Source organism: Lepisosteus platostomus, chromosome 7, assembly GCF_059453375.1.
Source record: "Lepisosteus platostomus isolate fLepPlt1 chromosome 7, fLepPlt1.hap1, whole genome shotgun sequence".
Taxonomy (NCBI): domain Eukaryota; kingdom Metazoa; phylum Chordata; class Actinopteri; order Semionotiformes; family Lepisosteidae; genus Lepisosteus; species Lepisosteus platostomus.
Genome location: NC_142617.1, coordinates 5,145,841 through 5,163,154, shown reverse-complemented (window position 1 = coordinate 5,163,154; position 17,314 = coordinate 5,145,841). Strand labels below are relative to the sequence as shown.

Below are 17,314 nucleotides of genomic sequence, written 5' to 3'. Positions count from 1 at the left end.
AGTGAGCAAGATCAGCCGCCTGACGGCTGTCCTTTTGGAGCTCGGCTAAACGAAGACGGAAGACCAAGCCGCCGGGAACTCCAACTCGGGCTACCAGAAAGGGATCTGGGTCTCAAAGCTGAACAAACATCCTCCGATTGTAGAGGCTGTGCTACATTACGCTCCGCGGGATGAGGTAACACACACAAAAAGCTGCTCATTCTCGTCTGGGTAACGTCTGTTCTGTTGACTGCTGGATGGATTTCATTAGGGGCCCAACTGGAAAAAAAAACTATACTGAAGGGCTACACAGTGTAAATAAAGATAATGACTTTTATTATTCCTCTTAACGTTTTAAGGTTCCTTCCCCCTTTCTCATTGTTCCTGGGTATTATTTTTACTCTGTACAAGGGTAGACGTCTGACTCCCATTGCCCAGCAGTCTGACTCCATTTAGGATTGTATAAGCTGTACACAGTATACTACAGAATCAGAGAACCCGTTCTCGAAACAGCTGACATCTTGTACGGCCATATGTGGCAGCCCACAGCCTGTCAACTATTAAACTGCCATGTAAATAGGACTTTTATTCCTCTCCTTACAGCACAACCCTGACTGCTGCAGCACCTTGCCCAAAACTGGAGCTACAACTATGTGATTTGTTCAGCAGAGGGACAGAGAGAGCACCCTGGGGCGGTGACTACCCTTTGTGCTCCTTCATAGCTCTTGAGTCCTGGGAACGATTCTGGGCTGGTGCTCCCGTGTGGAGCTTGCCTTGCCTCTCTCTAGTTCCTCTTCATTCACCCGTCCCGTCTGGAGCAGCACAGTCAGTCGGGATCACCCGATCCTCGCTTCATCCGATGAAGAACGTTCCCGCATTTTAATGGCCCGACAGTGCCAGGGAGGAAGGGACGGAGAGCTCCGGTGAGGAGGGAGTGATGAATATGGGCCAGTCATGCCCGGCGGTTCGGAGCCGTGAGTCCGGTGTCAACCAGGAGAGGTTAGGAACACCCTCTCTCGGGGGTCAGCGCGCCACACAGATGCTCCCAGAACGGTCCCGCATTTCAGCAACAAGGGCCGTCTGGCTTGCTGGTCATCCTGTGAAGCGACATTCCAGAGGAACTGGACTAGGCCCCTCCTGGATGTGTTAATCTGCCGTTTCCCGTATCGGATTCCCAAACGCACACCCTCTCTGTGAACACAACACGCTCCCTGGCAGGAAGCAGAGCGAACAGCCCCACGCCGCAATGACCGGTGAATGATGTTTGTTTTTTGCGGCGGGAATATCCCAAACTAAGCAACTTCTAATTTCCTCCTTTGAAGAGAAACGGTATTCACCACCGAGAGACACACACACACACTCACTGCTCGGTCTGACTTCCCGGCCTGGTTGTGCAAACTTCTGCAACAACACACTGCACCCAGTGAGCCCTCGCAAAAACCCATAAACGACACTACGCCACACCGCATTCAAAATCTTTCAACAGTTTTATTCAGCAGAAGGATTTTAACTACCAGCAGATCTGATTTAATTTTTTAAATACCGACGGCAAAATAAAAACCCTTCTAGCCTCCACCAAAATGAGCTCAAGACACTCCCAAGCACCAGAAAACTAAATGAGCAAAGTGAAATGAGATGTTCCACCTACGGGCTTTATAGCCTCCATGGCAAAGCTATCGGAATACCTGAGTACTTCTCCAGTGCACAACAGGAGCGAGGTCAGTTTAAAATTCCTTTCTGCAAAGGCTCGGTCTCGGTTTTTTACAAATAAAAGGAGGTGTTTAGTCTACTACACATGAGGCTGAACCGTTAAACTAAAACAGATCTACAGAAGAAGAAGAAAAACGAGACTACTTCTTCTTCAAAGAGGAGACCATATGTAAGCCTGTTTCACTCTGACTGGGTGCTTTTTGAGGAGACGTGCTATTCCGGGGGGGGCAGGTTTTCTCTACAGACGAGACAGAGCCGAGCGCAGGGATGCTGTACCTTCTGCGCGGCTGAACAAACACGTCGCCGAGACCCGCCGCCCTGTTCACCACTGAGCGCCAGGGCTGACGAGGGAAGAATGGATCTTGACCCTCTTCTGCGAAAACACGGCTTGTCGTCATCCTGGATCGTTCGTTCATTATTCCCGTCCACCGGGACTGAGCTGCTTTGTTTTCGCGAGGTACAGAGTTAACAAAACGCCTCAGCCCTCGACAGCCGCCACGGCGCGTAAGGGAAACCTGTAAGGGCGGCAACAGCGCAAAGCGAGGGGATTCCTGGACATTTTGTTGGGGTTTTCTTTGCTTTCACCCTCCCTCTTTTTTTTTTCTTCTGAAGCAGCGTGATTAAGCTCTCTTCCCAGGTGGGCGAGTCCCGTGACCGTCAACGAGTCGCTGTGGTCACAGTTCAGGTGTGGGGCACGCAAACATAACATATCGGCAAAGACGCAACATCACCTTAAGGGTGAAAGACCCCCCCCCCCCGAGCTACTGCTAACTGATAAAACATTAATCCATCCACTGTTAGCTCAAAAGTGTCAACCCCCCCTTCGGCAAGGCAACTAAATCCAGGGAAAAAACACTCCATACCGCAAAGAATTAAATGCCTAGCGCATGTTCAGCCCCTTAACGTGTGCACCTTCTTTCCTACGCAATTATTCACTGCATTTAGATTTGAACTCAAGAGATGGTCGACACTTCGCTACCAACACACCGAGCATGTGAAGACAGCGCGCAGCTCGCTTCGGCTCAGGGAGATGTCTCCCTCCCTGCCTCTCGCTTTGTTTACACCAACCTGGTCCGTCCCGTCCGAACCTCTCGCCACACCACACGACCCCCGCAGACACGCACGTCACTTTCCGACCCCCAGGACGACGACAACAACAAACAACAAAAACTAACACACAATGCATTTATTGGAAGGACGTTATCACTTTTAATCAACTCAAGCTGTTAGGAGTTCTACCTAAAAACTTCCCACCCCAAGACTTGAAAACAATTCTATGCATGGTTCTGCTGCTACCCCACCCCGATTTCCTTTATTCACGCCTGTCTAAAAAAGTTATCGAGTTTTAAAAAAGTAAAACGCACAGGGGGGGGTAGCCATAAAATAATAACGGAGTCTGAGCTACCCGGGCCTTTTCCTTAGCCGTGAGGAGGCTAGCTAGCATCACCCTGTCGCTACAAAGAGTCATCGATACCTCGTGAAGTTACTGAACTGGCCCCGCGATTGTTTTCCAGCGCCGAGGACTGACCTTTTCACTATGTTCCATTCAGAAAGCCCGACAGAGGAACACGCTCCGGGGATTTGCATGACAAAGAGCTCGCTGCTCGTCAAAGAGACCCACCGCCTCCCCTCCGAGCGGGTCCGCGGGTCCGCAAGTTTGGAGCGAGACCACTTCTGCGCCGGGAGCGCCCTAACTCCTCGTGAGGGGTGGGGGAGACTGTTCTCCTTTTAACTTCGGGGTGAAACTCGGACCAGCGCCGCGCTCCGCACAATGAGCCGCAGTGCCAACCGCTCTGTCTCGGCTCCACGAAGGTTCAAAAGCCGCTTACATGCGCCGAGGCAAAAAAAAAACGTTTTTTTTCCAAGCAGACGCCCATATTTCTTCCCCCCGTTTTATCTTGGTACGTTCTTACCGCTTTTTAAAGTCAGGGAAAAGTAATTCATTTCCCCCCGTTATTCTTATTTCTTAAAGATACAGTTCGAAGCGCTACTTATTTACAAGTTTGATATGTAGAATTAACAGCATTATAAAGGGCATTTTATTTCATATGCTGTTAGAAATATTTTTTCCTCTAGTTTGATTATACCTGTATTGTTTTCATTTATTAATATTTCTCTAACTCGTTTTTAAACAATAAGAGAAAACTGGGGGAAAAATAATCCAAAGGTATCCTACAACTCTTCTAGAATTGTCAGTAAGCGAGTGAACCGGTTGCTGTCGATTAAACGGGCTTCCTTATTCATTAACGAGGAGTTAATGTTCAACAGAAAATACATGTGGCACCGCTCTCCGAGAGAGACGAGGGGGAAAAAACCCTATTTCAAGTTTCTTACTTTCTACTGACATCTCCAAATATTTTGCGGAGATCCCAAATCAGAACTGAGAGGAAACTGAAAGTCTCTACAGACGTCCTCTCAAAACCGAATTAAAGATGTGTTGTGCTGATCTGTTTTATGGTTTTCGGCACTGTTGTGAATATCCGTTAGTGTCTTCCAAGCGGTCCAAACTGTGCACGTTTGGACAAGAATCCAGGAGGCGCTACAAGTTGTCTTGAGGTCAGTGACCACTGCCTCTCTGTTTTAATCACAAACAGCTTCACCAAGGACTGGCAACGGGAGAGGAAAAAAAACAAACCCCATAAAGTCCAGTGCCTATTTCTTGTTAAATTTTATCGTGTTTTCCCTCTTGTCTGTGTTGTGGACTGGCAGTGTGACAGTCAACAAGCCTGTTAGCTTTTCAATGCTGGGAATTTGGCTCCCACAACAGTCCTTGCACCACCAGTGAAATGAGCCGCTCAGCCTGAGCCCCACCAGTCTGAGAAGCCTCTCTTACATGGGCTGTTATACAGAAATAATAATAATAATAATAATAATAATAATAATAATAATAATAATAATAATAAAAATAATAATAATCCTAACACTTGTATTGCGCTTTTCTGGACACTCCACTCAAAGCACTTTACAGGTAATAGGATCCCCTCCACCTGCACCAGTGTGCAGCCCCACCTGGATGATGTTGGATGTGGTGACAGCAGTCAAAGTGCTCAGCACACACCAGCTCCCATTAGGGAGGAGAACAAAGTGATGAAGCCAGTTCATGGATGGGGATTACTAGGAGGCCATGACTGGTGAAGGTCTGGGAGAATAGTTGATCTAGGAAGCCGGGGTAACCCCCCTACTCTTTATAAGAAACGCCCTGGGACTTTTTCTTACTGACCACAGAGAGTCAGGACCTCAGTTTTACGCCTCATCCGAAGGACGGCGCCTGTTTTACAGCATTGTGTCCCCTGCCACTATACTGGGGAATTAGGACCCACTTACATCACAGGGTGAGCTCCTCCTACTGGTCCCACTAACACCACTTCCAGCAGCAGCCTAAGCTTTCCCAGGAGGTCTCCCATTCTCATGCCTGCTGAGCTTCAGTAGGCGGCCAGTTGTGAGGTGCAGGGTGATACAGCTGCTGGCAATTACATAATCAAAACTACATGGCAATCACTTTGAAACAATGTGTTCTATTGACGACAGTGCAGTACACAGCCATAGTCCAAACCCCAGTGTTGCCCCTGATTCTGCAACACAGAGCTCAGAGTACTGACAGAACTCTACACCCACGCAAGCACTTGATGTAATCCATTACCCAGCAGGCTGTCAAACAGCTCGAGTCATAGTCCAGCCATCAGTTCACCCACTGCAACAGGGGAAAACCCACTTCCCGAACTTCTGCTGATTAACTCCAGATTGCTGCCTGGGGGAACTTTTTATTGATTTACTAACAACGTTAAAACGGCATTCTGCAATGGAACCTGATTTTACAGGACAATCTTCAGCACCAGTTTCCATGTTTTATTTCCACACAGCATACGCGGCCTGGATGTTAATTAGCGTGCTCTCTGCGCTCTGGAAGCGGGCCGTGATTTTGGTTCTGCGCCATCTTCTGTTAGGCCTGTGATAAATCTGTCCCACTGGACTGAGCCCCCTTTAACTAAACGTCATCGTCTGCAGATGAAATGCCAGTGGAGTATCAAGAGTGCTGAGCACAAGCGTGAGGCTGCTGGGTGGATTCATTCGGCGAGTCTGGGAGTTGTAAGAGGCTGCTATTACAACATTCATTAGGAATACTGTGACGCCCCCATGCTGCGCCAAACAGCAATGTCTGAAAAGATGCCAACTTATCTAAACAAAAAAGGACAGATGGAGGTTTCTATGGGAGCGTTGTTTTTGAGACACAGAACAAGTGTGTGCTCATGAGGATGCTGTCAAAGGCCTCAATATTTACCTGGGGGACTGATAATCAGGGCAGCCACGGCGGAGGCCGAGATAAACGCCGCCTTCTCCCACTCATTTAGAAACCGTGAATCACTGGGAACGGCCTGAGTTACTGGGAAAATTGTTCGCATTCCAACCCAAGCAATTATGCAAAGTAAGGTCACTTCTCCCTCCAAACCAGGCAATTATCAGGAGTGAAGTTACTGTGCACAAATAACGCCCAGACTAAACACTTCCTGAGGTCCAGGCTGTGAACTTTCCAGCCCTGCGTGTACGATCGAACGTGCTGCAAGACGGGGATAAGAGCTGACGTACGAAGAACAGAAACCAGAATCAGGCACCGGATATTTCAGGGTGCTCACCTCGTTTCGAAGACATAAAGCTGAAACAGCTCTTTAAAAACAGATGCACGTTTCTCCTCTGGCTAACTGTTACAATTTTACACTGCAGACCTGCAGCGTGTCAAACCTGAAGGCTGACGTGGATCAGATCCCCGTGTACAACAGAGCAGGCGTGCGATTGGCTGTACCTTGGGTCAGCTGTGTGGGCCTGGTCACTGGCACACCGTCCAGGGCACAGAGGTTCCCACAGGGGTCCAGCATGATCACCCCCTGCCTGTTCTCAATGCGACAGTGCTCTGCAGCAATTCCCGGGCCCTCGATCGTGATATCCTGAGGTGTGGAGGCATCCTCCCGGCCAATCCGGGTGATCCCTGAAACAATAACGTCTTCATCATTGCGCGTCCCGCAAAAAAAAACCCTTTGATCCGTCGATCTCAACAGGGCTGACATTTTGAAACTTCAAAGGCAAAAAGATGGCAATGAGGAGGATGTGCACTACAGACAGCTACTGTGCTGAGGACAAATTCCCCACGAAAAATGTTATTCTGGCAGATGGATTAGGTCTAATCTCTATTTTAATAAAATCATTGGTGATGTATTGCCTGTAATTGCATTTTAATAACTGATCTCCGAGGACACCACAAGTGTAAGAGCTGGTTACATACCCTCCTCCAGGGGCAGCAGTGTGATGGCGACGCTCAGACGCCCACTGCCCAGGCTCACCAGGTGAGGCCTCCCCGTCTGCACCTTCAGCCCCTTCCCAGTGTCAATGAGGTCCAGAGGGGTGCCCTGGAGCAAGATCAGGCACAGGGCTGCTGTTACCCCAGGCTCTGGGCACTACTCCCTCAACACACTTCCACTGCGGATGTCATCCACGTGTATTTCAAAAGCCGCCGAGCACTCAACGTTTTCAGGCGAGACGCTCTGGTTTTCCAGTGCACTGACAGGCCCTGAAAGTGCCCAAATATTCACGCCCCACGCTAACAAACTCCAGCCACTGTTTTTCTCAGGCGTACCGGAGATCTGTTTCTCAGTGTTGAATAGCAGGTCTCACAGAACACTTTCTTGACATCATGGGAAAGGTTTTCAAGAACAAAAGGTTTTCATTCCAGAACTTCCTGTGTTCTAGCATGACGATGGTGTCAACCCAATAAATAAATTGATCATTAATAAGTAATAAATGATTAGATTTCGAAGTTGACAAATCTTGCTGTGGATACAACCTGAACTCCTGGAGAAGCAGGAGCACTGACCTTGGGAGAAGCAGGGGTACTGGAGAGTGCCGATGCCTCTTTCTCCAGGTCTGCAGAGCTCGTCTGCTGGGCTCCGTCCCTCCTCGGCTCAGGTGCATCCTGCAGGGAAAGCAGACTGTGACATCATCCCGCACACCCGGTCCTGGAGGCTGGAAGACAGGGAAGCACCTAAGACCTGCTCACCTTCTACAGGCTAGGCTGTGCGGCTCACAGTCTAATCGTCTCCTGGGCTGGGAGCAGCTCTGTACCGGCGGTTGCTACAGGTAACCGTAGCTTTCTCAAGAGCGCTCACCTTCCAGCCAACCCCATGAGGACAAGATCAGGCCTCTTGTCTGTCCGCCCGGCTGCCCTTCATTCAGGCAGCCGATTAACAACCACAAAACACTGAAGGCTTGATTTACCACTAGACCGGTGCTCTGACATTGAGTTCAGGCGATAAGCTCTGTGCTCAACGCTTGCTCGCACATCCACAGAAGACTACTTCTTCTACCAGCAGAAGGCCCAGTGAAAGTATTGCTGCTGCCCTTTACCAATCATGGCCGCCTAATAATCCCCATCTATGAACTGGATTCATCACTGTTCTCCTCCCCACTAATAGCTGATGTGTGGGGAGCACACTGGCGCACTATGGCTGCCGTTGCATCATCCAGGTGGGGCTGCACATTGGTGGTGGTAGTGGGATTCTCCATCACCTGTTAAGCACTTTGAGTGGAGGGCCCAGAAAAGCACTATACAAGTGTGAGAAATTATTATTATAACACTGATAGTAAGCAGTACTGTCACGATATTAGTTCCCCCTCCTTAAGGGTGCTCCAGCCCTTTCACTCAAGACTGTATTCTATGCACCTGATCCCCATTCCCAGCCCACCTTAAAAGCCAGGCGCTGACGCTCATCCGGGCTCTGCATCTGATTTCCGTATCGTGCGAGTCCGGGACCTGGAAGCGCCTGGTCCCGTTAAGGTTTTAACCTCTGTTCCCGTTCCTGTTCCCTGTCCGCCGGTTCCGACCCGGCCTTCGTGGTTTTTAATTCCTTCTTCTGATGGATCTTCTGGTTTTGGACTTACCCTTGTGTTTTGGATATTCCCAAAGGACTACTCTCTCGGATTGTTTGCCTCGGCCACACCTCCCCCGTGCACCAGCGCACCTTGGACACGCCCCCCTGTCTTCAGCCCCGTATTCCTGCATGACGTTTCCCCAGTGTTTCCCCACTCCGTCGGACTGTGTCATCCGCATAGGGTCCGGAAAGAACTGTTCGTTACAAGTACAATACAAGAGTTTTACAACACAGGTACACCTGGAGATCCACCCAGCTGTTGCTGTAGCAGTTCCTGAACTTAAGAGAGGGCAGTCTGGAGGAGCTAGAGGAAATATAACAGCGAATCCCAGTGGTTCAGCCAAATAAAATCTGTGAGACTATAGCACTTCTTAGCACCCTCTTGGACTGTGATTGATATCGTTGTGGTCCTGCTAGAAATGTGACATGTGGAAAAAAGCACATAAGCCACTCTTCACTTTGGACCTCTGACCACAAACATCCATATTTATGTGGGATAGAAAACAAAGTTGCTGGATGCAGTCTCCGTGCTTAGCGTGTTCTAGCCCAGAGGCATCATTTCTGCTGCGGTTGCTCAACGACTTCATTGTCCTCTGTCGCAAGAGCACACAGAAATGGTGTTTGTGGAAAACAGCGGAATAAACTGCTTATTCTGATTTTGCCATCTTACGACAGGCTGTCCCATAAAGGGACCTCTGATGATCTCATCAATTAGAAATGTTTTAATTCAGGAAAAAAAAACTGAGTGACAACTCAAAAATGCTTTGCAAATACATGCTGTATTGAAGATGCTCAAGTCCTGTTGAAATCCGCACCCCAGGAGTAAAAGAAACCTGGGCAGGTGATCATAAACACAAGTGGGCTCTTCTAATTCAACCTTTTCTTTTTATGGATGAAGTTTATAAGCCCTGCCAGATCCATGCTTTTAATTTTTTCACATTGCATTTAAATTGTTGACATTTCTAAAGGGTTTTTGAATGCAGCCCATGAGCCTGTACTGAAGAGGTGAAGGGGTTGCAGAACAGCAAGCCTGTTCAGATGCAATGTCTTCATGTACCCAACAGTAAGGCAAGTGCAGGGTTTTGAATCATACCCAGCCTGTTATTTAACCCAGGCTTAAGTCTTTACCACTAACTACAAAGTGAGGAAGAGCTGAGGGCTGGGCATGGCTCTTAAGACCATCAGGCATATTATGCCAAGTTTCAATTGCCTGTGTGAACTTAAGCTGAAAACAACACAGGAAAACATGGCCTGGAGCACAGTCAAAATAAACCCTGTTTGAAAACACTGAACAAGGAAGCTGGCTGCTATTTAAGACACACCATATTTAGCAATGGGCTCAAAACTAGCACACAACTGTTTGCTTTAGTCTGAACTCCAAATTGCTGGTCAGGGTGTCTAAGGGATAACTGGGCTCTGCAGCACTCTGTCAGGAAAGGAGGTAAGAGTGATCTGCGCACCGTTTGTTTGGACAAGCCCTGTGAGGATTTATTATTAAATCTCAGCAGCAGGGAGACTGATAAGATAATCACTGGGCGTGCATCTTCTCTGACCTCCACGGCACCAGACACCCCCTGTTCAGCAGGCCACCAGGAGAAGAGAGCTGTAATATTATACATGTTGTACTCATCAGAATAATGTTGTCAAAGCTGGAGGCAGACAGAGAGACAGGCTCAGAAGAATCACATTGACATCCGGTGCCAAAAAAGCATCACATCCCACAGTCGTCTAAAACCAGCTTTGATGAAAAAAGGGAAAGCTGGATTAATTCAGATGTTTTGCTGGAATAAAGATAGCAAGCACTGAGGGAAGCCAGGAAACCACCCAGTGACATATTTAGACAAGGTGGGGAAGACATCTGTTAGTCTGCTGCACCCCTATCTTCTATCTATGTATCTGGATTGAAAGTTCAACAGATGAGATTATCTCCCCTGGTCTTGTTTACAGGTCTCAACTGAAGCTGACAATTTAGAAGTGCAATCATGAAGCGATCTGTTGTGGTTACAATCAGGGTGGGCCTTCTAATACTCAAGTGGAACCTCCATTGTAGAATATACAGTAAAACACAGTACAATATCCAGCTATCTTAAGACAGCTGTGATGGAGTGAAGTTAATAACACAGCACCTTTCTCTGTGTGAGATGTCTTGTTCCAGCTCAGTCCCAGACAGGCCACAGAACACTGGCTATCTAGCAGGCCTGTTGAGCTTTGCTGCATATGGAATAACACAGAGGTATTTTGCCCTGGGATATAAAAATAGTGACTGACTAAATTCTTGGCCATGTTTCATTGATCTAATAACCAGGCACAGATTACGTATTTCTACCAAAGAACTTCAGCTCAGGCATGGTCTAAAGGTGGAGAGATTGATCATTTCCTTTGATGGTTCAATACATATGCACCAAATTAATATATATGTTGTACATGATCATTATACAGCACACATGGACAAAGGTGTCAGCTACATATCTGAGACACATTCTATTAACATCTTGATAAGCAAAATGATTTTTTCCACAAAATGTATTTATAAAGGTATATCCAAAGCAAAAGATTGCAATGAACTGTGAAGGTGGTGGATAGCAATCCTTTATATTAGCTGATACTACAAAGGCACCAGGCACGGGACATGGCTATTGGATAACTGAAAGTATCTCATAGAAACTCACAGGATGACTTATAAGATCCCTAGCTTTGCACAAGAGAGGGATGCCATTTGATCAACAGCTGATGCCTTCACTGGAAACACGGGTCACACACTTCACAAGATCAAAGAGAATCAATGCAAGATCGGTAACCTTTGTCCTGTGTTTAAAACCGAAGCAGGCAGACTTGTATGTGCTGCTCCAGCTGTGCGCAGAATAGTGAATTTCTCACATTTCAACCTCCACAGATACCATATGCTGCTGAAGGATGTCAGGGAGGGACTTCAGCTGAAGCACAGACAGGGCGTGATGAAGGGACAGTTGGAAACGATTCATACTTTATGACAAGCTGCCTACCCCAGAACAGAACTGTGGGCTGGCTGCAAGAGGCCGCTGGAGCTCCACAGAGGTTTCTCATGGTCATTTAAAAGGTCATCCTCCAGAACACCCTCCTCGTTCTCTTCTAACCTTGGCCACCTACTATGCGTTAACATCTCCTCACCAGCTGCTACAGTTATTCAGACAAAACGTCTCTCATCCTCAGGCTGCTAAAAAACAAACTTGATCTGACGACAAGCACTTGTTTCTCTTCTTTTTATAATGAATGTGACACCAGTCTTTCAAAGTTTTCACGGCACTTAATACATCTAAGCTACTCTGTGTCTCTGCTACGCTCTGCTACTGTACAATGATCTCATTGTGCACTACCAGCTTTATAATGCATATGCTGGCATACCGTGAATTTATGAGGGAAAGGGCATCACAGACTTGAACTTCAATATCTCAATATTTTCCTCAGTGACATTTTGGAGAAACGTGCTTTTAGTTTATTTTATGTTACAATCAGAAAGACCCAGTTATTTTGACATAGAGATCAGGAATGTCTTATTCTTTCACTGAGGGGAATGTTTATCTTTACAAAGAATTAAAAGGCAAGGCCTCCCGGTACACATGCAGTCCGTACATTGCAGTGCATTCAAAGTAAGAATCCTGTTGACGTTCACAGCTGGAGACAATGAAGCTTTGTCCGAGTGGAGCTGGTCTGGGAAATGGCTGATCTGTACCACTGTGTGCAGGGGAAACTGGGAGGAGGCCGAAGTTGTCAGCTTTTTTTCCTGTGCGTTATTGAGTGCCCAGTCTCCTCCACTGCTAGAACAGTAAGCTCACAACCTGCACTCCCGGCATAGGAGGGCAAAGACTAAATGAAGATATTTTTCCTATAGACATAACTGGAGAGAGAAACATCACAGCACTGACGCTTGCAGAAAGAGACAGTGCCTCCAAGGTTTATTCTACGTACTTTTTTCACATTGAGTGAACAGGGAGCAGGAGTGTTTCTGCTGAAAAGACACTTGAGGACCTTTCCTGTAAATGTTCTTACAACTTGATTAAATGTGGAATTACAAAAAGTAAAACTACTGTGAATTGTAACAGCTGAAATTGTTCCATATCTGTGTATTGATTTTGTTTTGCTTCACAGGGAATTTTTACACAGGGCAGAACATCTCTTTAAATGAAAAGAGTGGTAGAGTAGTTGCATTTTCATTTTTCAAAGGAAAATGTTCAAAAAATTCAATTAACACTGGATAATCTTTGACCTCAAAGTGTTTCCTTTTCCTACCGCATGTAAGTCAGAGGAAGACTTCCCTTGCATGTTAGATCCCTTAACATTTACTTTTTGGGCTCTGCTTGAAAGCACCTTAACTGGAAGCAGGCTGTAACGCTCTGTCTAAGTTATTATCACAAGTGGCGTAATGGAGAGCCAAAACAGAATGAAGAGGTATTCATCAGCTCCAGCAAATTTAAACCATACGCCCAAAGATCTGGTAGAGGTCCAGTCTGTCTGTGGGAACTCAGTAATCCCTAAACAGGCAGTAGGAGCTCACCTGTGTTGTCTTTCTGCACTCAGAAACCGCTGGGGTCCAGCTGCATGTCTTGAATCACACACAAGCAGCCTTCAGGCTCGATGTGAGATCTATTAATATTAATGAACAGCTAGAGCACAACTGTCCTCTATTCAAGAGCAGTGCCGGTTTAGGACATTTAGCACTGTAATCCCAAAATCTGCCTACGGCCCACCACACTAGTAAAGCCAACAGACTAATAGGTTGGAAATAACGATCTGAAAAAACAATGACCGCACTGCTGTACGCATGACAGCAGGTGGCAGAGACGTTTGTAAAAGCAGAGTTGGACACAGTGACGATAAGCAACGGAGGGCAGAAGGAATTCAAGGTTTCAGCTCAGGTCCTGAACCATCAAAGGAACTTCACCTTCAGTGAGGTCCTTTACAACACCTCAAAAAGCCTCACAATTGAATATAGGTCCTTTAAAAGATTCAGCACTGTCGCAGTCGCCAGAGATATCGTCGAAACAGAGATATCGCTTGCTCGCATATCTTCCAAGGAATGAACAGTAAGCTATCCATTACGTTTTGCTTCTGCTCAATTATTTCGCGAGTGTGGACTGACAGGATAATTACTTACAAGAAGACCAGAAACTTACCATGTGAAAATGCCCGCTTGAGGCTATGGGTGAAGTGAACAGTGGAATGTGGGTTGCGGCTCGGGAGAGGGTGGAATCGCACAGATGGGCGATTGTGGATCGGCGCTTCGCGGACACCTGACATCTGACAGGGAGCAGAGCCGGGTGTAGAGCCCAAGTCCCTGTGCCCCACCTGCAGCGCTCTGTAGCGCCCCGACACCCTGTCCGCCCCTGAGCCGCGCTCCGGAGGAATTCTAATTATGCACCCTCTGGCGCATGTGACAGGCGCTCCAGACACAACAAAGCAGACTTTCATCGCGCTGAGGCTCGTCTAGCTGACCTGGTCTGGGCTACAGCGGCATGCAATACCTAACGACACACCAACAACATAATAACCAGTTTTAGATAACACGCAAAAAAAACCCCAATAAAGGACACCTTTCAACCGTTTCTTCAACTTTTAACCTATCAACAAAAAACAAGACAACAAAAATGCACCACTGCAAACTTAAAAATTATGGTATCAATCTTTTTTTTTTTTAAGCCGTTCGTTTCCACGGGGTCAGTTCGTAATTCGATAGAGCAATTCTCTTCTGAGGACCTGCTCGGGTAACATATAGCGACTTACCGTTTTGGAAACGGAGCTGTCAGTGTCAGGCATTCTTCCTGTTGTGGTTGCTCTTGGTTTTCGGAGCGAGCAGGAGAAGGAAAAGACCAGAACAGTCAGAAATCCAGATGCGCAAGTGCGCACGCACGCAGAAAAGTTGTCCGTGTCAGGCAGGAGTCCGGGATGCGGGATGTCCGGCGCCGCTGAGGCATCGCGCTACGCCCCCGGGGGGCAGCCCTGCGCGCCGGGTGCCGGTCCGCTTGCGCCGCCCGCGCTGCTCCCTCGCGCTCTCCCTCGAGCTCCGGAATGCGCAGCAGCTGGAGACCTCGGGGTGCGTGCCGACTGCGGACCGGGGGGGGAGACCGCGGGGGGGCTCAGCCGGCCGGCCAGCCAGGAGCGCGTGGAGCCACTTTTCTACAGCGGACAACAACAGCAAGGTGTAGAGCTGACCAGAGTCTTTGAAATCAGCCCCCCCAAAAAAAACAAAACAAATTGGAACCCCAAAGACGCGTATATTTCCCAATCCCCACTCAACTGTCGCAAAAACAGCCCGATTTTTTTTAATGCGCGTTGCTTCGCAAAAGGCTAGGCGTGTGAAATTCGGAAACCTGACGCCTCCCGGAGCTGCTTCGGAAAGCGGAGTGTCGGAGATCGTGCGGCGAGTCTCCACGGGCCAGGAGGTGTTTCCTGTGTGAATCTACCGTATGTATGCAGATGCCCGGGACCGCGCCAAGATGCGAAGCTGTGTGCTATTGAAACATACTTTTCTTTTGATTTTTGTTTGTTTTCCGGAGGGGGGTTAAAGGCCAGTCTTCGTAAGGATCCTTAAAATCGCAGTGATCGCGGAAAACGCTGGATGTTCCGGCAAACGTTCAATCTTTAGGAAGACGGTCTCCAGCTGAGCCCAGCTGTAACGAATCGATCGATCTGATTCGTCGCCATACCTTGCCGGCGTCGAGTCCAGACCAGGCACGGTGAGCGGCGGCCGCGGTCCGGTCCGGCCCGGTCCGGTCCGGCTCGGACCCGCAGCTGCGGAGCGGAAAGGCTGAGCGGGTTGGGACGTGGCGGAGCGCGGGAGCCGGCGTGTTTATCGCCGCGGAAATCGCCACGGCACATGTCGTGGATTCCAGTGCAGGAGACCGAAGCGGCTCGGGGCTGCTTCAGGTTTCACGGTGGGGGAAGGATCTCCAGAGTAAACAGGAAGCCTCTGAGCTGGGCTGCGGCCCGGGCTGAGAGCCCGTGTGATCGTGCTGACCTGTGCTCTCCTTCCCCCGGCCTGCGGTGGGGTTATACAGGACGGCAGCGAGCACCTCCAGTGGGGGCAGTTCGGGCTGGACGGGGGCATTAACGGAGCACGACTCAAACACACACACACACACAGAGGGAGGTCTCTCCAGAGCTCTTTGCTCTGTTGTAAACTCAAATGTCTTATCTACAAGTCAAATCAAGATGGAATTATCCAAATGATTATCGGATTTAATATCCAATTATCCAATTTACCTGAAGAAGGCTCCACAGCCAAAGTATTGTTTTCTTCCTTCTCTTTTCAGCAGGGAATAAACATATTACTTGTTCCTTATCCAAATATTGCTCTCTCTCTCTGTCTGTGTGTTGTCTACTTTTAGACTTACACTATCAACCTTACACTTGTTTTAATTTTAATAATTCCTTACACTTATATAGCGCTTTTCTGGACACTCCACTCAAAGCGCTTTACAGGTAATGGGGATCCCCTCCACCACCACCAGTGTGCAGCCCCCACCTGGATGGTGTGGCGGCAGCCATAGTGCGCCAGTCTGCACCCCACACATCAGCTCTCAGTGGGGAGGAGAGCAGAGTGATGAAGCGACAACATAGATGGGGATTGTTAGGAGGCCATGATTGGTAAAGGCCAGGGGGAAATTTGGCCAGGACGCCGGGGTTACACCCCTACTCTTTTCAAGAAACGCCCTGGGATTTTTAATGACCACAGAGAGTCAGGACCTCGGTTTTACGTCTCATCCGAAGGACGGCGCCTCTTTTACAGTATGGTGTCCCCGTCACTATACTGGGGCATTAGGACCCACACAGACTGCAGGGAGAGCGCCCCCCCCTGGCCCCACGAGCACCTCTTCCAGCAGGAACCTTAGCTCCTCCCAGGAGGTCTCCCATCCAGATACTGACCAGGCTCACACCTGCTGAGCTGCAGGGTGACATGGCTGCTGGCTGACTTTAAGATACAAACTTCTACCGTGAAAACTTTCAATCCCAAAGTGTGGGAACCTCTCCTTCAGCTTTTTCCTTCGGTCAGGTGGGAAATGCCAGGATGCCATACAGCAGCACTGCCACCCTCAGGCTGATCTCCAGAGCTGGGCCTCCCCAGTGAGGAGCTGGCAGGCTTCTCAGGGGGGGGGGGGGGAGGGTCACTTCTGCAAGCGGTGTTGGCCGACCAGCAGGTGGCGCACTTTCCTCTCGACCGGAATCTCCCATCCGGGGCCCAGTCTGGTGACCTGGAGCGATGTGTAGGAGCAGGTGTCCTCTTCCAGCTGGGATGTGAAATCGAGGTGCTTGGTTTAGCCAATGACTGGGTGTGGCTCACAAGAGCAGGACGGAAGAGAACCCACACCGGCGCTCCAGAGACAGATCAATCTAGCCTCCCTAGATGTCCTCCTTAACTCACTGAGTGCGGTCGTTTCTCACCTGTCCAGCAGATGCAGAGTGGCTGCTGTGTGCTGCCCATATGTTCGTGGTGAAATGCTCTAGAAAAATGCATGTAGTTGTTGGTATTATTGTATAGAATTAAAGAATTATCTGTGGATTATTTACAAAACAAAAAAGTGTACCGGGAGAGTACACTACGATTAGAACAACTTTTGTAATGAATCTGTGCTGAGAGGACATGAGAGGGCTGACTCTCCCAGCGTGTCATCATCGGCCTGCTTCTCCAAAAACCACGGCTCAACCTGTCCGATCCAGCTGCTGCTGGTGAACAA

The 17,314-nt window shown here is 48.5% G+C and overlaps 1 protein-coding gene across 20 annotated transcripts in view; it reads right to left on the bottom strand.

Annotated features, from left to right (window-relative positions):
- phldb2b (pleckstrin homology-like domain, family B, member 2b) overlaps window positions 1-15,613 on the bottom strand; it is a 55,625-nt gene extending 40,012 nt beyond the window's left edge. For 5 of the 20 annotated variants that reach the window (XM_088638762.1, XM_088638763.1, XM_088638766.1 and 2 more), the window contains exons 1-4: window positions 14,364-15,611; window positions 7,553-7,651; window positions 6,965-7,088; window positions 6,488-6,670 (exon numbers count right to left, since the gene is read on the bottom strand). In XM_088638762.1, the coding sequence (XP_088494888.1) occupies window positions 6,488-6,670; window positions 6,965-7,088; window positions 7,553-7,651; window positions 14,364-14,396 (439 nt within the window). In that variant the 5' untranslated portion in view covers window positions 14,397-15,611. Of the gene's footprint in view, window positions 1-3,217; window positions 3,503-6,487; window positions 6,671-6,964; window positions 7,089-7,552; window positions 7,652-13,756; window positions 14,028-14,363 lie in introns of those variants that run through there. The other 15 variants (XM_088638758.1, XM_088638761.1, XM_088638765.1 and 12 more) reach the window with 10 other exon arrangements.
- Window positions 15,614-17,314: the final 1,701 nt, after the last annotated feature.